The sequence below is a fragment of the Folsomia candida genome, unplaced genomic scaffold (genome assembly GCF_002217175.1).
Source record: "Folsomia candida strain VU population unplaced genomic scaffold, ASM221717v1 Fcan01_Sc006, whole genome shotgun sequence".
Taxonomy (NCBI): Eukaryota; Metazoa; Arthropoda; class Collembola; order Entomobryomorpha; family Isotomidae; genus Folsomia; species Folsomia candida.
In genome coordinates this window covers 1,106,426-1,128,970 of record NW_019091198.1, presented here as the reverse complement: position 1 = coordinate 1,128,970, position 22,545 = coordinate 1,106,426, and the positions used below count along the sequence as shown (strand labels likewise).

At 37.1% G+C, this 22,545-nt stretch overlaps 1 protein-coding gene across 8 annotated transcripts in view; it reads left to right on the top strand.

Moving 5' to 3' along the window:
• Positions 1–21,604, top strand: part of LOC110850848 (rho GTPase-activating protein 26) — a 41,709-nt gene extending 20,105 nt beyond the window's left edge. For 6 of the 8 annotated variants that reach the window (XM_035853079.1, XM_035853082.1, XM_035853078.1 and 3 more), the window contains exons 4-21: positions 3,422–3,493; positions 3,562–3,663; positions 6,499–6,609; positions 8,474–8,578; positions 11,242–11,316; positions 12,611–12,674; positions 13,304–13,401; positions 13,636–13,812; positions 13,972–14,296; positions 15,292–15,397; positions 15,501–15,660; positions 15,751–15,858; positions 15,960–16,317; positions 18,703–18,885; positions 18,989–19,055; positions 19,123–19,174; positions 19,251–19,284; positions 19,414–21,604. In XM_035853079.1, coding sequence (XP_035708972.1) covers positions 3,422–3,493; positions 3,562–3,663; positions 6,499–6,609; positions 8,474–8,578; positions 11,242–11,316; positions 12,611–12,674; positions 13,304–13,401; positions 13,636–13,812; positions 13,972–14,296; positions 15,292–15,397; positions 15,501–15,660; positions 15,751–15,858; positions 15,960–16,317; positions 18,703–18,885; positions 18,989–19,055; positions 19,123–19,174; positions 19,251–19,284; positions 19,414–19,505 — 2,289 coding nt within the window. In that variant the 3' untranslated portion in view covers positions 19,506–21,604. Of the gene's footprint in view, positions 1–3,421; positions 3,494–3,561; positions 3,664–4,266; positions 4,684–6,137; positions 6,610–8,473; positions 8,579–11,241; positions 11,317–12,610; positions 12,675–13,303; positions 13,402–13,635; positions 13,813–13,971; positions 14,297–15,291; positions 15,398–15,500; positions 15,661–15,750; positions 15,859–15,959; positions 16,318–18,702; positions 18,886–18,988; positions 19,056–19,122; positions 19,175–19,250; positions 19,285–19,413 lie in introns of those variants that run through there. The other 2 variants (XM_035853083.1, XM_035853084.1) reach the window with 2 other exon arrangements.
• The last annotated feature ends 941 nt before the right edge of the window (positions 21,605–22,545 follow it).

The following is a 22,545-nucleotide window of genomic DNA, read 5'->3' as shown; positions in this document are numbered from 1 at the left end:
TTCAGACATTTCTAAAGGAAATGAAAGCGTTGTGCTTTGTTTTATATTTTCTTTTTACATTTTTTTTCTCTTTCAAAATCAACCTCTTATTGCTAAACAGTTCTTACTACGCCTGGGGCTGCACATCATATAAACACAGTTCTCTGAGAAAAATATCTGCATTTAACATTATATTTAATTGTTGTAGTTGTACATATGCATCTGTTGATATAAACTCAAATCTTAGATGCATTTGGCAAGTACATTACTTACATTACTAGCTAGATGTTGAAATAAGAGGACCAATTCGGTTGCGGCAGTCTCTCCTTGACGGTCGTCGTCATTATCCTTGTTGTTCGAAAATTTGTCGTTCATGGAGTAATTCGAGCTTTTTGTTATTGACCCACAAGGATATTAGTTACATATCATGATTACTTTTTCTGCTCTGTGATTCTGCGAAATTGCCAAAGTTCGAGAGTTTTTAGAGTATAATGACGGATAAAAATGAGTACCAGGAACACTCAGACGACCGACGAGCATATAGCTAATCCTCAATTCTTCCTTCCTTCTCCTTAGTAAAAATATATACATCAAATCTGCTTAATTCAATTTGTGTAATTGGATCAGACAACTATGATGATGATGACGGACGAGAAGGAGGAGGGGAATCCAATCTATACACTCGTTGAATTTGAATGCATGCTTTGTGAGGAGAACTGTAATCATAGTCGTGCATACGCTTTTCTTATTAAATTTGCACCATGCAATGAATCATTCATGATGAAGAGTTTTTCGAATAAGAATTCGTTATTTGGCAGTGTTTTGATCGCTTTTGTTTTGTCTGATCTGCATGCAACTGACTAGCACCAACCAAGAACCAGAGTGGAGAGGCTGATGAACTATGTATGAGATGACAAAAAGTTATTAGCATTAAATGGTCTGGGTAACCGAGTGTAGGAAAAGATTGGGCAGGTAGAGACATTCAAGTTTAAACCAAACTAGGGACAAAAGTTCACAGTCTACGGTTATCTGGTTCTACGTATTTGTTTGTAGAGTGAAAGTTGTAGTGAATTCAATCAGATGGTTGCATTATTTATCAAAATTAGCTCCACCCCCCATGTGGCCAAGTGCAAAGTGCAGTCATGAAAAGGTGAAGGTGGGAGTCAGGGAGGAAGTATTGTAAAAATGTTGAAAAACGGAACAATGAAATGAAGATGACGTTTTTGGTTGTTTGAAGCGAGATGCGTGGTAATTGTATAAAAGTCGATGTAGCAAGATGGCAAGGTACATATGTTTGTACATGTATGTGTGATTGTCGGAGATAGAGGTGTAAAATTACTAAATGAAGTTTAAGGTTGAAAATTTGAAGCGTCATTTGATCTAAAAAGTAGGGCACACATTCTACAGTACACCACCACCACGACGAGTAATACAATGTAAAAGCTTAAAGCTAGTCATCACATCCGTTGATTATGTTGCCTTGCCCAGCAAATTAGATAGTTGAACAGCATCATCAGCCGTATGTATATGGATTTGTCGAACACATTGACAAATTCTTTGGCACACAAACTTTAACCCATAACTATGCATTCAAGTACAGTGTTAATCTATATATGTCGAAGTAAAGGATAATTAGCTTTTAAATGCGAATACGTATTGGACTCAAAATTTCTTATATTTGCTGCATCTTGCACGGACATGTCTACGAGAGTGTAATAAATTCAACAGTATCTTCTTCTGTTTGTTATCTAAATGGTTGCAAGCATTTAAGGAAAGTAGTAGATCGTGAATCCTGCACAATGGAGTTGTCCTCTCATCTCCTTTATTATTATTAGTGCCATTTTGTCTTCCTTTTGTGGTTGATGCAACGAGGAATGTCTTTACGCATGAATGGCATACACAGTTGCATGCATGTCTTAAAGGAGGATGGCAAAATGATGCATTTCATTCCGTCGTCGTACATACCACCTTGTCGACAGATTTATTTTGTAGTAATTTCCGAAGAGATGACTTACTTATGTAGGTTTGTATGTAAGAGTGTGAGTCATCGGCGTCTCATACAGAATTGTGTAGTTGATTGTGAGGTGGGGCAGAAACCCCAACAAAATCCTAATTATTGCTCTATTAATGACTTGTACTATTTTGTGTGAAGATTGAAACCACGATGAGCAATGAATGTACATATGTATCCATGAACGAGAAATGGATAGAAGTGACATGACATTTTAAAAGAAACCGCAGTCTGATTTAGTGTGTGCGTAGGAGGAAGAATTAGAGTTATCAGATTTTTTTAGCCCATTTTAGTCGTTGCGTGTGAGGCAAGTTGGTTGTAATTGATTGTCTGTTTTAAACAATATGAAACATATCTCAACGGACATAAGTGGTCCGGTGGCATGTTGTTGTTCTACATATTTAATATTGTATTCTGTGCTAACCTAACGTCAGAGAGTGTGCTTCTATAAACGAAATCTAAAAAGCAAAGCTTAGGTGAGACTAAAAGTGCAATAAAAGTAGTTAATCAAGTGAACAATGTTAAATTATAATATTTTTCCACAAGAAGCCCCATTTCATTTTAAACTATCAACAAAAAATGCATATTATGCTAAGAATCAACCATTCCTACAGGAAGACCAACAAGAGATATTTTAAAGCTTAAAGAAGGTAGAAGAATGCAGCACTGTGCATTTTTGCATATTTATAACCAATAATATTAAAGTAAAAATTAAAATTGGCGTTTGGTTATTTATCATAAGCTCTAAGAAAAGAAATTCACTAGCACTGAAACTAGCACTTTTCAAAATGCAACTGATTGCATAGTAATTAGATGATTGATTTCCTTTAGCCTCATCTAAGAAAAATTACCAGCAGGTACGGATGGCAAATAAATTTGACACTGGCCTGACATATCATGTCACATTAGTCCTTGCTCCTATCTCCTTTTCTTCCTGAAGTAATAAATTGTTCTTTTTTTGCATGTTTGTGTCACTACAGATAGAAAAAAACTCTGAGCTTTTTGGAAAAGTTGAATTGTGATGCAACTCAAAGTTTGGATGTTTAGGAATTATAGCAAAGCTATAATTTTGAGATCCACAATCTCAAACAATGCCTCGCATAACATGTAAAAAGAGATATGGAAATAGCATGTGCGAATGCGAACATGCATACGTATTACAAGCAGTTAGATTTCTGCAACATAACTTGTATTATCCTCGTAAACATAACTTTGTTTCTAAATGTGCCAAAAAAGGGCGTACTCTTTCTTTGGGCAAACAATTTAGTATTACTTGTATGGTATTGAACTTATAATGCAATGCGATGGTGTGTGTAGGAACAACCTTGTACAAGTACAAGTACACAATGTAATGCAATGTGTTTTTGCTGTTGAGTCGCATATACGGTCATAATTACTAATGTTGTTTTTTTTTGTTTCTCTCCATTTTAGCTGGAAAAAGCCAACGATCAGTTCATCAAACCGTTGGACGACTTTCGGAAAAAGAAGATTGGCGATGTTAAGGTTAGCGTTGTACGCATTAAAGTAAAATGTTTACAAAACATGTACTCATGATCCCTTTCATAATACAGGATGGGAAGAAAAAGTTTGAAAAACAGACAACAAAATTTTGTCAGAGTCAAGAGCGTTACCTGAACCTCTCAACAAAGAAGCAGGACACAATCCTGCAGGAAGTAAGCCAATTTTGCAATAATATGAAACTCTAGATAGAAGTACGTCCTCGTCATGTAACTCATGTGAGTGCCAACGCGTCAGACAACCAGCAGTGTTATATAAGTTAATGAAAATGTGTCTTTTCATCAACAACTTCTTGACAATTTGTAGCAGATTTAAATTGAGTTTTTGAAAATACTCCTGGAGCAAAAAACAAAGCTTTTCGTTGTTTTCATGGTGCGCAAAATGAAACGGTGGTTGGTTGGTGAAAGCAGGATTTGAAGGATTCAGAGCCCGGGGATATGAAATCAATATTGTGGGCTTCGCACACAAAATCCCTCTCACTCACTCTCTCTCTCTCTGTAGGTTAGATATAAGTAAGTTTAGCACGGAGTTGTAGGTTTGGAGAAACTTGGAAATTTATCCGGGAACTGCCTGAGTCCAAGGAACGCATGACTTTTACTATCCCTCTTTTCATTCCCATTCATCCACTCCATGTGGGCTGATATTGTTCCCTTATGCTCCCATACCTTGCCATAGCCCTGCTCCTGCTGGAACAACCCAGCAGCGTAGACTTTCACTTGCTCGCTCACTATAACAAGTAGAGATTGCGGGAGGAGAAAGTGCAGTTGGATTCCTTATACACTGGCAGTAACAACAACACTCACTACCACACCAGGCAGTGAGAGGAAAGGTGTTTTCTCTATTAATTCTCAGAGAATTTCTCCTCTTTCTCCATTCTGCTTCAAATTGTTTAAAGATAAACATCCATACATCCAAATACAAACTTGGCCAATTCTTCTCGTCATCTTCTTCTCGCTTTATTACTACCACTACTACTACATACTTGGACATACATGTGTAGTTGACTGACTACATTTCATCCCACTCAAGGAGGCACGAAAGAGTAAACAGTCGTGGTGAAAGTGAAGATTTTTTTCTTGCTTCTTCAGATCTACCCACTCATTCAAAACTTATTTTTTTTCTTATCCTCCTCAGCATAAATCTGAATGGGGAAAAAATATCAAAGTCGACCGAGAGTAAGTATTTATAATACAAATAAGTGTTGTATGAGCTATTTCGAGATTCTTACAAAATTGGGTGAGGTAATAAAGTTATTTATATTTTCTATATTAATTATTTGCATTTTTCCTGCATGCAGAAATTTACGTTTGGTATCTATTTGGTCTTCCTATGTACATGTAGATTAATTGAATCATACAGATATGAACCATTATTTACTTCTTGCTTTCTTCCTGTCAAATATGAGTTGATCCATCCAACTTGCTTGGAATCATTGTATTCATTCAGTTGGAGCACACGGGGGCTGACTAAGTTCTTGTTGTGTAGGTTTATAAATAAGATCACATTTCCATCAAGTTACCGGATAATTGGAATTGTATTTTAACCCACTCACCCAATTTGCGTAGTATGTGGTTGCGTACGTACGTACGTACGTACGTATATTGAGTGTGAGTGACAATTCTCGAGCGTAGTATTGCTCTCCTTCAGATGTTATTTTCTAAATTGAATGAATAGAATGCAATCAACAACTCACAACAAATAAACCACTATCATCATCATCATCACCTACCTCTTCATTCTTTCTTCATGCATTCATTCATAAGCCACCCACCTCCGCATTCTATTTTCGCCTCCCTCCTTCGTCAATCTCTCATATGTTGATATGTATGTGAAGACTGGAAATAAATTGGTAAACTATTTCCAAATCAGCTTCCGAAGAAAGTTTTGAATTTGTCTTTCCACTCGGCTTTCTCCATCATCTCCATCTTCCTCAGCCTATTTTTCCAAGCCCATTTCCGTCGCCTCATTTGTGCAAATAATGTGTGTGCGTTTATGTGTCACACACATTGCCGTGCTACCTTGTAGCTTAGCATAATCAGAGAGCCTCGTGTTGTGAAGTAGTTGTTGTCGCAAAGAGTCGAAATTTACCTCCTTATTCTCGCGTGCTTTGTCCAGAATCTCGTTCTTTTTGTTCATGGATATGGAGTAATACTGTGAAGGCTCAAGTTGCTCTAGACAAGTTTACTTGTTTGTTTGCCAAGATTGGATTTGGATTTGTGTTGACATACAAAGTTCTTTGTATTGTACACTCTTTTTTTCATTTGCGATTTACGTCTCAAGTTCTCAAGTATCATCCCTTCTTCATCAGCATATCCACGGCCATCCTTGAAAACAAGTGTGCAACTTATTGCCTACATGTATACCTATATCATATCAGTGTCCTTTTCTGACTATGCATATTATGTGTGTAATTATATGGACAACTTTGTCCCTCCTGTTGTGAGTTGTTGTTGCCCAACATGTACGTCCATACGTACGTTGAGGACGAATTAATTGTTTACTTTCTGCATGGGAAGACGGTTAGTCGGAGTGTTTTGTGAGCTCATCGGCACCTTATTTGTATTAAGTACTTTACCCTTTTCACTTTGATAAGACTTAAAGTAATCTAAGGTTGACAAATTTGTTACAGCCCCATGAACTTGAATGTTACCGAGTAACTGAACAATAGGAAAAGTGTTGGTTTGTTATTGTGACTTTCTGATTTCTTGCATAGACTTGTGTAAACTAATCATACGAGAAAGAATGAAAAGAGAAAGCTAAGGTTGTTTGATTTACTACTTACTCTGCAGTAATAATAATAATAAACATTGACTGAGTGCTCTACCGGTTGTCTGACGTGTTCAATTCAGAAGAGTTAATGCGACCAGTTAGAAAGTAGAGAAGAGAATTATTTTTCTATCTCATCTGATTGAACTTTGGCTCAATGAGTCGCCCAAATGACCAAATGACTGTGTCGTCGGTAAAACTCATTAATGATGGGGACGTTTTAGGCAGATGCTTCTCTCGAAATGGAACAGCGGCACTTCTGCCAAGCCAGCCTCAAATATGTATTTCTTCTTCAAGAGGTTCAAGAGTGTAAAAAGTACGAGTTCGTCGAAACGGTAAGTCGTGTTTTTTAAATTACTATTGGCATAAAATTTCAGAAAAAAACTTGGCATAAACTATACACATCAAACTTGATTCTTGATTACTTTTCTGGTATCTCATATATACATAAGCATAATGTACGTCGTCATCTAAGGGCAATGTCACTGGAGCTTAATTAGCTTATCTGGCTCCATTGATGCTTCCAGAAAGTTTTGATCTTAAAACTTGGCATGCTTAGAATTTGGAATTCATAAGACACGATTTACCCAGGGCACGTTGATACTATGCGTAAATGCCATATAATCTCTCTCTCTTTTGATGGTCTGGAAAAATTGCTGGAGAAATAATAATGGCAAAATATTTGGCATACTACGAAATATCCAATTGTTCTTTGTAATTTGCAATAAAAACAGACCAAGGAGGATGCAGCCTCCGGGTGAGGGGCTTAGTAATAAGCTCTTGTTGTTCGGAACCAAAATGAGGAAAGAAAGTACTAGATGAACCACGGCTGGTACTAGCAGCATTATCTTATATACATGTGCGGGCTTTCCCTCCACATCACCATGCAGTCAGAGTCATATTATTGCGAAAGGCGAATGAGTAATAATGCATCTGTCCTGCTATATGTCGTAGTCGTGGAGGAAAATGGAGAGACGGTGCATTCTGTCTGATCTGGCTGGAGAGAAAATATGTATCCTGACTCTGGCCTACTTTAGATAGATCTGATGGGAAAACAGCACCACACAACATGTAGTGCCATGACAGTCTACGTGTGTGGTACGATATACGCCTGTCATCATTTCTCCTTTTTGTTTATAAAAATGTGCTGATACAGTGCACATTTGCAGACAGAAAGCAGATACATTTATTTTTGGACCCATATTCTTCCGGTATCACCTGCCGCCGGCAATGTTGGTGAAAGCAGAAATAAATTTCAGACGGAGTATATTATTTATTATTATTATATCGCCACCCCGTACAGTTCATAGCAAAAGATGGTTACCTACCATAGGGCAAGAGTTGGGTAATAAGAATTCTGGTGCATTCTGGATGCAACTATGGCCCAATAAATCTTACATCCTTCATCACTAATCATATCCAAAACGAGCACGGGTGCTGCTCTCGCAATATGTTTCATCTCCATTGTCACACCAAACACTTCACGTATTGTGAGGTAAAAACTTTTTGCAAAAACAATGCGCTCGCTAAATACTCGCGTTTGTTTGGTGTGAGAATAGAATGAAAATGCCACCTGGAACTGCTTTGATGAAGAAAGAAGTAAAAACTAAAAGCCGCCGACCTGTTGATAGCATTCGACTGAGGTTCAATGTGTTGGTTACATCGCATTCTCCGCAAACACGAAGAAAGCATTTAATTAAAGAGTTTTCCCAATATGTGCAATATGATGGAAGGGAATTCTAAATATACTCGGACTTTGGTTTGGACCACCACCCATCTGGTGATTCCTGCCGTACCAATTAAGCAAGTGCCCTCCATCACCCTGTGTCATGTGAACTCACATAATCCTCATGAACGGGTGAAGTACAGAATTTCATTTTGTGTGTACCGTCGTGCTGTCACGTATGTATGTCACACATACCTGTTCAGAGACTATGGCACGATATTTGGAAAGCATAGGTTTGCACAAATCTCACTCAACCCGGAATACGTACGTGTGTATGTACTTGTATGCATGTACCTGCACTTTCACCCAGAATGAAAAAGCAAATAATGCGAGTAGAAATGATGAAGCAGGGGCTTAATAATATTGCTCAACTGCATATGTACAAGTGGTGAGATGCGGTGGTTCTCATGCATTTATGTCGTCCTTGTACTGTAAATATAATGGGATTTAATTGTTTGTTTTTCTAATTACAGCTCCTGGGTTTCATGTACAGTTGGCTCACATTCTACCACCAAGGACATGAAGTAGCTACTGATTATAAGCCCTACATGGTCGACCTGCAGAAGAGAATTCAAAACGTTAGTCAAAATTCCATTTATTTCTCATCCAATTCAAATACATGCACGAAATCCAGGTTAAGCTTCACCTCTTTTTCGTACCATTATTCCCCACAATGCGAGACTGTGGAGCCTTCCCGTTCTTATTACTTACATTACGGTATCGGTTTGAGAGTGCCCATACCTTCGTTAAAGGTGAAACCATATCGCTTTCACTGGAGCATAAAATAGCAGTAACACTGGAGAAATATGGCATTCGTAGTGCAATACTCTGCAACGGACAGTTTCGTTATTAAACCACACCGCCGCCGCAGTCGTCGTCGTCGTCGTCGTCGTGCAGTATAGTGTCGCATATCGCGTGACATAAGTTTTGATCTGGATGAAACTCAAGTTGTATTCCCATCCTTTGAGATATGACCGGCTACCATTTGCACTGAATCGAGTTAAAGAATAATTTAGAGGGTATTGATCCATTTAACATCATCACTAACTAACTGGATGTGTAGCGCGATTGATGCCAGGTTCGAAATATAGTGTGATTTGTGAACCTTGCACATTGCACATCATATTTTTGCTGCCAAGGAAAAAATGGGTCTCTGTTTTCTCTCAGACAGTCTTCGACACTAGAAAGGTTGTAACCGAATGAAATTGTAAATGCTTCTCTGTCTTTCTTTCAAAGTCGTGGGCTGGTTAAGCTGTCTGTCTGGCGGATGCTGTGCCGTTGACTTGTTTGTGAGCTACTTATACGTACAGTCTATTAAATTGTTGAGAGATCAAGGAGATTGAATATCCAGTGAAAGTACACACCACGACACCACAGCACACAAAGGCCGACAAAGTGCACAGGGCTTTACTCGTGTTTGTCTCTACCTGGATTTATGAATTTCCTCCTAAATCGTTTCACGCAATAAACTTTACCTAATTCCACACCATACATTCGTTCGTATTGTTAGTTCTACTCCACTTTCATGATCCCAGATTTTCTCACATTGTCCCAGATCTAATTTCGAAAAGGGAAAATTCTATTTGGAAACTTTTAGAAATTAATGAAAAGTTTGCCTGTCTATGGATATAGACTTGCATTGTATCCGTGGGGGTGCATGTCTGATAACCATAGTTGGGCGACAGATCAATAAAAAAAGTATATTTCGCAAGTTTCACAAAAAAGTGAAACATAAGGTACTTTGATATTTTGGTACCGGTGAAAGTGCATTCAGAGTTTTGTTGAATGTTCGTGTGTTATAAGTTTTTTTGGTTTGACAGTAATTCTATAAGTTTTTATCTCTCATTTTTTCATCTTCATCTGACTGATTGTATTTACAGACAGCATTATGAACTCAGGATTCATTTTATTGTTTTTTCCCGATCGAATTCTAAATTCGGGGCAGATGAGAGATTTCACTAAAATAAAAAGAAGACTGTTCCTTTTTGTGTTTCATTTATGTATTTTATACGATTTAAGTAATTGAGCATCTTTGCCAAGCGTGCTGCTTTTTATATCGGCATTGTTTCATGATGGAACACTGATTGAGAGATGTTATGATATTTTTTTATACACAAGGAAATTCTTTCCTTGTATTGGAACCCATTTTTAGTCGCAGTCCGTTGATGGAGGTTTGTTGTCAGTGCCACATTGAATTTTATGTCTCGTTGAGTCTAAAGCAAGCATATTTATATTATCCAAGGAACGAATGACAGACATTCGTTGAATTGATCAACATGCTCTTCTCTTGTCCTCGTGCACTTTTTTGGGTCGCCGCACTATTCAGTCGATATACTTTTCTTCAATAATAAATGATATGTGCATTAATGCCCGCGTGTCCCATAACAAAACCGATTCATAGATTTAGAGATAAAATAACACTGACAGTAATGCAAACTTGGGCTAAAACCTTCTATTGAACTCAAGACGAGTATGTATTCAGGACAAACAAATGAAAGAGACGACAGCAGACGCCAACAAAACCTGGAAGAAAAAAATATCCAGCCCAAGTTCAAGGAATTTCTGGCTGACTGTTTTATTTTCATGTTCATTTCGACGGTCATGTATCAGATTTCCTTTACTCTGGCATTGTCACAACAAGCATTGGAGCTTGATGGAAAAGCAGTAATGGCAGATTCTTTCGTGAATGTCCCTTATTCGGGCCGGCAGTGGGCGTTACATTTTAGTTGCTTATGATGTCCGTTAAATTGGCAAATTAATTTTGCGTGTAAATGGGCGAGAAGGAATGATTAAATTAGTAACCGCGGGTCCATACGTATGTACATACGTCAACTTTACATAAACTTCGTTTGTTGTCAAAATTTCATGCTTTCATTCTCGGAAAGTCTCCTCCCTCCAAGTAAATATGTGTCTCGTACATCGTGTACAATCTTGCCATGCAGAGAGAAAGCAGTGATTTAGTTCATGTTCCAGGAAGAAATAAAGTGATGAGCTCTAGATTAGACATAATGAGATGATTTTCCTTCCACTGTATCATAAATTTATTAAAAGCACGTAATTTCGAGAAGAATTATTACGTACATGGAAATGATTGATTCGAACGAATCACTTACGGCGATAATGTCAGTACTTTGACATGCCCCAGTAAATGTGATTATTAATAAGTACATGCATATGATGAACTTTGCTACTTATTAAAATTTCGCCTACACGATTTTACTGACTTATAATTTTCTTTCAGACAAGAGAAAATTTTGAGACAACCAGAGATCAAACGAAACTGCTAATGAACAAGATGCTGGAGCTTCGCAAATCGGTGAGTTCAATTGACTACACAGAATTAGTAAATTTGTAACATAACATTTCCGCAGCGTCATCGCATATTTTTTTCATGCTGTATAATTAACAGCAAATCAGGGAAGTAACTTCAAAGGATGTCTATCAATTTTGATTTACTTCTTCATTATTACATTACTTACACATCATTTGGCCCAAATTTATTTTCCGTGCAACAAGTATTATTGCATTATTAGTATATAGAGTCGTAGTTTATTAAATTGTTAATCTGATTATATTTAATTTAGGCGTATGGATGAATAATCTAATTATTCGCCCACACGGTATCTCACAGAATTAGCAGGATGAAGGGGATGATGGGGGTAGTTGGCGATACTGATTATTATCCAATTTTGATAAAAGATTGGTGATTCCGTATTCAAGTTTTACTGCGTTTTATTTGAGATCGTTCGTAATATACATTTTTTTGGACGGAGCCATGTTGTTAGAACGATATCGTATCTGACAAGTCGACCAACCCAACACTCCCGCATATACAACAATTGGAATGAGCTTATTTAATGTTTATGGGTTTCATGACGGAATGTAAACCATTGTGTCATGTCATAGTAGAGTCATAACATTAACGACGCAGCAGAAAAACTTGACAAGAGACTCGCACTACTCCCTAGAAAAACCCTTCAAGACAAATTCTTATCACGATTGAGTACTTATGTACGTGCTCTTACACATGCAGTGCCCCTGGTGCTAACTAAGGATAAGTAAAGCAGAGACACTTTTAATAAAAGTGTTGTTTAAAAATATGTATAATCCCTCCGCTTAAAACCCTGTTACGTACAAGTTTTTGGCATTATTAGAGCAAACCTTCAATACGTATTTTGAAAATCAGGGAAACTTGAATGGTTGTTCTCTGCTTGAATACGCTGAGACGTGCTAATATCTCACAAATATCCTGCAATACAATTTTCTTGGTTGGGTGCATATTGTATAGTTCATGACACGCAAATGACACAAAATGCATGCCACTTTGACCATTTTCTTATATTTCTAACCAGCATTCCATATGTAAGTTGCAGGTGGCAAATGAACCTGAAAGACTGGACAAAGTATGATCATGCTTATCTAGCTAGAGCATTACGGCGAGTTACTTGTAGTGTTGTCGTATAATTAACATCTTCCATAAACTAACAGAGCTGTAGTATTTAGAAAAAAAGTTGTAGCTAGCAAGGCTATGTTAGAGATGGATCTGTATCTAGATTTTGGTTGCATTTTTTGCTTCTTGATGATTTTAAATGACGTGTTTATAATTGCAGAAGGACCCTGGAAGCCTTGACAAAATGTATACGCGACAGGGTTACTTGTATCTCATGGAGAAGAGTGAGTCCGAGATGCTTCTTTTTTTATTTTTATTTTTAAATTACTTTTTCGAACCCGAGAATCCTTCTCTTCGCCATTTAAATCACTCTGGTTATTTGTTCTCCTTTCTGCCTTAGCTTGACCTTATTCTCCTTAGCCGAGACTAATACTCATACTTTAAGGTTGGGTTTTAGTAAAGCTCTCTCTATTACTTTGTGTCCTCTTGGGGTTTTTTTCTCGTGGCGGTGGTCCCATTCCACGTTTTGTCCGTGTCCTTATTATCCTTCACGATTTATTATTTATCCAGCAGCAGAAAGTCTTTTTAATCTCTTCTTTTGCCTGCTAATACTAATCCCAAATTTATTACTCTCGGTGGTAATGTACATACATAGATACGTATGCAGAGCTTATCGTGTTTTTGGGTGTGGTGTCGCGTACTCGTCGTATCTGCACTGTTCTATACAATCTCCCTCATTTCTTGGTACATTTCAGTGAACATCTCACAAAATCTATAATAAGTTTGGGTCTTTATTTTATTTTTTCATTATCCTGATGTGATACATGCTATTCATCAGCGGTGACAAATAATATGAATGCATTGAATGGATAGAATTGAGATATGAAAATTAATGGAATCCTTCACTTTACAGAGGCACTCGGAAGCAGTTGGACAAAGTATTACTGCATGTATGAAAAGGGAACGAGGAAATTCTCTATGATTGCATACAATCAGATTTCCGGCAAAATTGTAAGGAGATAATAAACATGTTTTGTGATACACTCAATCTGTAGTTCTGATTGGAGATCGATAAGAATGTACGTCTTTGCATTTCGTGCTATTTGCATAGATTTTGATTAGTCTCAAAGACGAATAATCAAAGGCTAGACTAGATTACAATGTAGATACGAAATGTAAAGTTATACATGTTCATACGTACATGGAACGAGTTTGACAAAACTGTGAATGTATTTTAAAAATTAGACTGGAACTGAAGAAATTATTCTCAAATCATGCATTCGTCGGATGTCCGACTCAATCGAGAAGCGCTTCTGCTTTGATCTAACTGCGGAAAATCGTCCCGGAATTGTTTTCACGTTACAAGCACTTTCAGAAGAGGACCGAAGACTTTGGCTGGACGCCATGGATGGACGAGAGCCGGTAAGTATATGCATATTTAATAACTTAATTCCGCTCCATATTGGTACAATTTCCGGTCTGCATTTCTACTTAACCTTGAGAGAGATACTGCTTGAACCAGTAGTTTTGAACAATTTGCAGAGTTCCATTCTCTAAATTAATGATTTATGCATGTTTCAGACGTACGGCCAACCTGGAAAAGTGTCAAAAGGAGAAGAGACATCCTTAGATGATGTAGGTTTTAGCTTCGTTCAACAATGCATAGCTGAACTGGAGTCTCGAGGATTGGAAGAACAAGGTCTTTATCGCTTGGTTGGAGTCAGCTCCAAAGTTTCAAAGTTGTTAACACTGGGTTTGGAGCGACGTAAAGGAGATAAGCTCATTCTCAATGATCGATGTGAATGGGAGACAAAAACAATTACCAGCGCTCTCAAAACTTATTTTCGAAACTTGCCCGAGCCCTTGATGACGTTTCGTTTCCACGAAGCCTTCATTGCTGCAGCAAGTGAGTCAAAGTTTTCAATCATCTCATTAATTATAAATTGGGTCACAAGACATCACTGCTATTGACTGCCCCCGTATTATTGCACGCATACATAACATGCATGTCGGGGTTCTCATCCTCAGAAGAATATGGACTAAAACTCTAAAACCTCGCTCGTTAGCCAAGATTAAATTGGCTTCATTGGAGTGAAAACCAGTCCAAAATTTAGACTTTAAATGATGGGTGACAGACCGCGCGACTTAATTAACTATGCATGAGACCAAGATTGTCAGGCGTCCTTCACCTTATTCAATTCTTGTTTAATTTCCTTGAGAACACTGATTAAAGTTAAATGATGTATCGAAGTCATTTGCATAATTTGTAGATTAGTTCTACCCATGACAAACTTATTTAACTAACTAACTTTTGTTAATTGACTTTCTTTCTCAATACCAGAAACTTGTTTTTAACGAGTTGCATTCAATTTCGTATCTGATGCAAAAAATCATTCAAGTTCATTCTCGTATGTACTTATTGTTTTATCATCTTTAAGACTTGTCGGTAACACGTCCATGTCCAATTTCATGTGACAACGTCTCACAATTTTATGATCGGTCAAGTTAATATGTGCGACGATGAAATAAAATACGCATTGCAATAACAATGACCATGCAAATTAAGAATTGGAGGGTAACAAGAAACATGATAACAACAAGGGAAAGACCACTCCTCATCATCTCCCAAGTGCCATTGTCTCTCTTGAAAATGTTTTTCAAGTTTTTGTATTGTATCATTCTGTTAATCTTGAATTAATTTATTGTGCCCGTGAAGCATGCTCAATTCTTGAAACATATAGACATGCAACCAAGGTGTGTTCTAGTGATGCCAGAGTAATAAACAATAATAAGTTCAAGTAATCCAACGTATGGGGCCTGATGGGCATGATGTGTACATTTGTGTGTAACATGTAAAATGTAATGTAATCTTTCAAATCATGATGGTGTTTCCATTTACAGAGCAAGACACCCGAACGCAACGAATAGCTGATGTTCACACGTTAATCCATCGGCTGCCACCCCCTCACTTTAGGATTTTAGATACGCTAATTGCTCATTTGCATCAGTAAGGATTTTTCTCATTTATGTAGATACGTAGATATGTATGATTGCGGGTCAAGTTGTTACTCTTTAGAGGTTAACCTTTGATATTTCCCCTGAATTTGTAGCGTTGCTGCAAAGTCTGAGAAAAATAAGATGACTATTAGTAACTTGGGGGTGTGCTTTGGACCTACATTGCTTCGGCCAGAGGAGGAATCAGTCGCTGCTATTATCGACATTAAGTTTTGCAACGTTGTGGTAGAGATTCTGATAGACAGCTATGAAAAGGTGGGTTGACTTGCAGAGTTTATAACTTTTAAGGCCAAATGTTAGAGTTGCAAATGACTTGTTAAAAATTTTCTGACGGTTTGGTTGCAGATTTTTCAATGTAAGCCACCCGCTAGCGAGATGCCAAAAGAGATTTCCTCCCATTTTCACACCACTGTGCCTCAAAACCACAGACCCGCTGTTAGTCCTATTAAACACGTAAGTTTTTGAGAAAGTTTTTGACAAATCAAGAATTATTATTCGTCAAGATTTCGAGTTCACGATAATATAACAAATTTTTACTTTTTATCATGATCTAGACCGTGGTTACGTATAATGACGGGCCAAAGCCAATCTACATGGACCCCAACCCAATGCGCTCGTCTTGGGATAACATTCAGTTGACCTCGAGTGGAATTGGGATTCACCAGTCAACTGCCACCGTCAACTCCCTTCATTCCAGTTCACATTCTAGTTCTTCTAATCAGAGTAGCGGCGAACCACTCCCCCTTTCTTACAGCTTAGGATCTCATTCCTCTATCCCTGAGAGAGATAATAGTAGTCGACTACTCGGCTCGTCCCAAAATAATAGTCGCATCACGGTCGGACTTAATAATTCTGGAGCTTTGGGGGACAGCAAGGGCAACAGCTATTCTCAGCCCTATCTGAACAATGCCGGTAAACATAGTACATTAATAACCTTATTGACATCCAAAAGAAAGTAGTAAATTTGAAAGCAGATGAAGAAATTGCAATTTGTAAAATGCCCCCATTCACACAGAAAGTGAAAAGAAAGACCAAATGCACACATATAGCTGGCATTGAATATTTCGAAATGAATACGCGTTAAATAAAAGCAAACGTATTCAGCCGTACTTTCGTACAAAAGTACGTACATAAATATTTCTTCATCTTTTCACTCGGCTTGTATTGAATCATGTTGGTTAATAAGATAACCTTGACTCATTCCTCAGCGGTATGAAATGAATTATTCTTATCATAACCTGGTTTTCAGGTAGATTTGCTTTTCGCCTTCTTTAAAAAGAATCATTATTAGAACGCAATAGCAACTTGTGAATATGCCATCGTCAACGAGAAATCTTGAAATGCCAATTTCTCAACTCGTCTGAATACCTTCTTGTTAAGTACATAGTACTTCTTTCTTCAGATACCTTGAAATAATGGAATGAATGAAATCCATTCACTCATCTTAATCTGAATCCAATCAGCGAATGCATGTGGGTGACGACTTTTACTTCTTTGTTGCATGCAAGCCCTTTCTCTCGCTCTCTCTCCATCAATTCGTAAGTCAAGACTTGTGTAGAAATTCACAGAATATTGAAATTGACTTTGTGGAAGAAAATTTTCCTTCTCCGGAAAAGTTTGTATTTTTAGCAGAGTGCCTGGTTAGGTTAGGCATTATGGATTGGTTGGTTTGGTAGCAATATGGGAAGGAGAGTCATCACCTCAAACAAATTCCATCAGCCACGACAATAATCGAAAAGTCCTTGGGGAGTGACATTTCCATAAAAAATTATGGCTTTATGTCACACAAAGGATGAAGGTTTCGTAATTTGCATGATTCACTCCGTGTTCATTTTCTTGGTTGAATACATGTGTCCCCAAACTTTAGCTAGTTCGATTAATTATAGCGTGTGACGACGGTGAACGAATATAAAGGAGGTGGTTCCGGAAATTTTTAATGACCATCTCATCGTCTTTCTCACCCTTTGTTATTTTCTTTCCGCTTTTGTGATCTGTGTTGTTACGCAAATCCTAATCCCAGCCCACGCCACGTTAACACAATTCTAATTTGTATTATATCTCTCCAACAATGCTCCTGCTCTTCTCCGCCTCTCCTGCTTTCACTCCCAATAAGATATTCATCCAGAAGTCGTAGAATCTAGACCTTGAAATTTAAAATATAATGGAAACATCTCACCTTTCCATAGTCATTTTGATTACCCTTGGGACGCTGATCTTCAACTTTATAGGCTCGTGTTTGATAGGATGGACATGATCTGTATTATGACCTTATTGAAAGCCAACCAAATCTAGCAACCCAATCTCAAGAATTGGGTTGAATTTTAATGTACAGGCACTAAAATTGGCACGTTCGATCAGATTTTTATTCATTTCTGATGCACAAGCCAAGAATATTATTATGTTTTGTCGTCGTCGGATTTGAATTTCACAGCAGGCTTTATATTGCATTGGTACCTCGGTGGTTTGGGATATTACAAGAGCATGCATGTGGGATCGAAGTATGTTTTTTCGTTACTTTTCACATCCAGTGAAAATCAAAATCAACACGACATAAAATGCACATGTACATGTTGCCCCTCTAGAATAATGAATCGCCGTGACCAAGTGAGTAGGCAAAAATGGCAGATTCGTAGAACTGGGTGAAAATACCAAGTGTAACATGATAAAAATGCAATAATAACTGATACGTTGAGAAAAGTGAGATTCGCGATGGAGTGAAAGCATGATCGAAAAAGCAAAAGTTGAACAAGTCAAAGTAGGTTGCGACCTTTTGACTTTTGATATATTATAGGTCCGACTGTTTCAAGCCCTGTCACACGTTCACCTCTTTCGTCAGAATTTGATGGCAGTGGGTTTTTCACTTGCTTAAGCAGTTAGCTAAAAAGTTTCAACTCTAAATTGCCAGCAGGTTAATTGACACCCAGATTTCGTGTTGGTGAAGGAAATCAGCGAAACCACACACGATGGCATATATACAAATCATCTACAAGGATAGCTATCCTTGGTTTTCAATTTTTGATGGGTTTTATCCAATCTTCGTGACTTTTTGGTTAATGTGGTCGATTTGAAGTATTCAATCTCTATCTTGATTTGCTCCCCACGTATGTTGTGCATACGGTGATATTTATCTAGTTCAAGCCACCCACGCATAGTAAAGTTTCTACTGATTTTAAGGAGGTTGAAAACCTGGGGAAAGCAATATTGCAATAAATATTTATAATGATATATGTAAAGTATGTGCATACAATACAACCACATCAGCGGGGTTAAAAATAATTATTTGCATTAACTTTTCAGTTCCTGAAAGAAACTTATCAAATAGCAGCAGTTCTAGCGAGTCTGTTGCTTCCTGGCCCGGCCACCCACAAAATAGTTTGGGAATCCCTGGCGTTGGTTTGACTCCACCTCAACCGCCGCCCTATCAACCCCCTCCTGAGCATCCCCTCATCAATGGAAGAGATAATTATGGCATAATTTCTCGTAAGTAGTGTTATTACCGACATAATTTCCACTTTCTCAGCTTTCTTTCAGCGTCAAAACTTGAAGCTTAAATAAATTAATGTTATTGTGTCTTATTTAATAGGAGGTCCTACGAAGCCACCGCAGACGTCGATGGCGGGGGCTACTGGTGGTTCTAAGTGGGAGTACGCGTAAGTTTAGTAGCCACAATTTGATGGCTGTGACACAGCAAATTGAAAGTATTCATTTCCGTTTCAGCAGAAAATGTGCTAGGACTTTGTACTCGTGTGTGGCAGAACACGAGGGCGAGGTAAGATTCATGCATTCAGAAGCAGACCAATGGTGGACCGATTGGTAAAATTTCACTGAAACCTTTTCAATTTCAGCTTTCCTTCGAGCCAAATGAAATAATTACAAATGGTAATAATTTAAGCATATCAACGTCAAGATTAAAATCCTAACCAATTAATGAAGCTACTCTACTATACATATTTTACAAAATTTGATTCACAATCAATTATTATGATTATTTTATTATGATTATTTCAGTCCGTCCTTCCGTTGAACCTGGTTGGTTGGAAGGAACGTTACGCGGAAAGACTGGTCTCATACCTGAAAACTATGTGGAAGCATTGCCATAGATCCATTCTATGGCAATGATAATTCTATGACCACGTTAGATAATCCCCTTAGAATCAAACGACTTACCAATATATCTTATCTACCATGTTGGCCCCGATGTACTCGAGAATATTTTCTTAACTGGAATTAATCTTAACTGCATCGCGAGTCCAATCATCAACCAAGATAACGAGCTAACAAATTCAATGATACGCTACAATACACTAATACAACAATTTAGAACCTATGGTATATAATACTCTCAAAATCGGGTTCCACAAGCACGGCGTCGTCAATATCAAGAAACTAATTAATATAGCTCCGTATTAAGCACTATCAAAAGGGTAAAACATTGTTTAAAAATTGCATAGAAAGTCACTTTCATGCATTCATTGGCTTGGCTAAATTATCATAACATAATATTCACAAGTTTAAAAATTTGATGTCTGACAAAACTGGAAAATCTAATTTCTGATGCCAAGAACATTCTTGACTTTATACAATTCTTCTGAGGCTGACAAATTAGTAGTGTGTACACGAAACATGACTATGTCAATTCTGTTTCTGTATGCTATCGTTGTTGTTGGTGTGCCATAATATACAATTAAAATCTAGTGCGAAATGCGATATCTGTAGTCGGGAAGCGTCCTGACTATATGTATCAATTACTCAATATGCAAAGTACTTATTAGTTTTTTGTATTTCAGTTGAAAGGTTCCTTTGATATGCTATATTACATACCTTATTCAGGGTCGCTGTTAATTAGTATAAATAAAATAATTTAAACGACTTTGTTTACATTTATACGAAAGGTTTTCTGGTTTCCTGACAATCGAACAATGTGGTACTGGCTAATTTATTTTTACAATTTACTTGCTTACATTTTGATGTTGATAAATATTTCCAATTAAATTAAATGTCCATTCTGAAAATGATGGTGCTAAATAGTGACAAATATTTAATAGCAGCTTAAATTTCAAATTCTTTTGCATTATGATCGTGCTAGGACGTGACAATATATTTTTTAAATTCACAAATTACTTTTCAGTATACATATATAGTTATGCAGTAGACAAATGAATATGTAAATAAATATATTATTATATAGTTGGAGTGCTTGGAAATGGCTTGATATCTACATAATTGTTGCACGTAGTCTCACTTTTCTCTCAATAAATGTTTACTGTATACATAAGTACATATATATTCTAATACATCTAGAGTGTCATAAATGTTGAACAAGGCTGCCATATACACCCAGACAGTATTTAATTTTTTTGACCATGCCATTTATAGTCCTGTTAAATTCCTTCTATTTTATTCTAATATTGACAATTTTTTAATAACACAATGTCAAGTTCTTTGAGTCCTGTATTTCCTTGTATACCATTTCAGATTTTAAGATTGCCATTCCTCTCGAAAATATTGTGTACATTGCTCTGCACAGGTTGGCATATATAATACCTACATTTACATTACTTAGGATTAGTTGTTTATGTTACATATTGTTCCGTAATTTATTTGTTGTCTACGTTTCTTGAGCATTGTAATCTTTCGTGATGCTCCAGTTTTACTAGTATTATTGACCAGAAGAACTTATGTATATGCTGCAGAGTAGAATAAAAAAGGTGTAGAAAACATTTGTTCTTATATATTAAAACGTACTGTAATTTAATGTTATGTACAATGGGTTTTTAATCATGCTATGAGCTGTGAGAGGAGAGGCATGTGGTGACAGGTGTATGGTATATGCACCCCTAATCCATCATAATGACTCATTAGCGCATAGCTTTGATTGATTCTCCACGAAAATTGCTAACCTCCAACAGCAGCTGTAGATTATATTCTGTTACATAATAGTGGTAATTAAGTATGATATATGATGAGTATTCGTAACGAAAATACGAAAGATTTTTGGGCGACACGTACTTTGTTTTAATGCGCTTCATCGAAAAAGGGAGAGAAACAACTTTGCTTAATTTTATGTAGAAAATAGACAAAAAGGCTATGAATTAAAGGTCGTAAGATTGTTATAATTGTTACAAAAGATTATTATATATATGTCTAATAGAGTTCAATTGATTAATAAATACACTTTTTGATGTGAGTCAAAACTTGATTTGATTATTTTGATTCTGATTTTATTTATTAATGCAAAACCAGTGGAACTTTCACCGTCTCATTTTGCCTCGTCCAGAGGGCTTACTTCTTTCATTGAGAATCTCAATCCTAATAGCATTACTATCTTGAACACTATCTTTGCATGTATCAAATAGTTTTTAACCAGTAATCCTGGCAAATTCTGAACAAGACACGCATCACCATCACGTACATACCATCATCACACCAACCGTCTTAAATCTGATTTTAAATACTCGACACCCAGCATAATGCACCACCGTGCAAACCCGTTTACAAAAATAGATTTAAAATCCGAACGCTTTTTCGGATGTTATGCTAAAGAGAGGAGACAAGTCTACGTGTGTGGAATGGAAAAGGGTGGTCATTAAGGGCCTCATCTTACAGATAACACTGTTTGTCATCTGCATATCACGATACGAATATAAAGACGTTGCATAAGTAACCTTACTGTAAGTATCGTGACACCAATATCTATGTAGGTAATACTACACAAGTATATTATGTATGCCACAATTCTAAGGTGAGGAAAGCTGAAAATAAATGAAATTCCTTACATATTTGGACCTGTAAAATTTCACTTCAAAAATGCAAGTACATGGTCTTGCCAACCAAATTCCAAAATGCATTTTCTAATTGACACAAAAATATCGTCCAAATCTTGCCGATTCAAAATTATGCAGAATTTTCGTAAGTAACTCATTTACTGAAATTCTTAAAGTTCATTCTCCTCCTACTCCTACGTCTCTTTTTACATAATCACAGTTCGGAAGTCTGTCGGGTTAAAACGCTCGGAAGTCTAAGAAGTAAAGGATTCCTTCTGTAAAACATGTGTATGAACCTGCTGCAGACTTATTCAAATGTCATGGCGAGGATTAGGCTCTCGAACTTTGTATACATATCTATGAATGTATCGGTTTG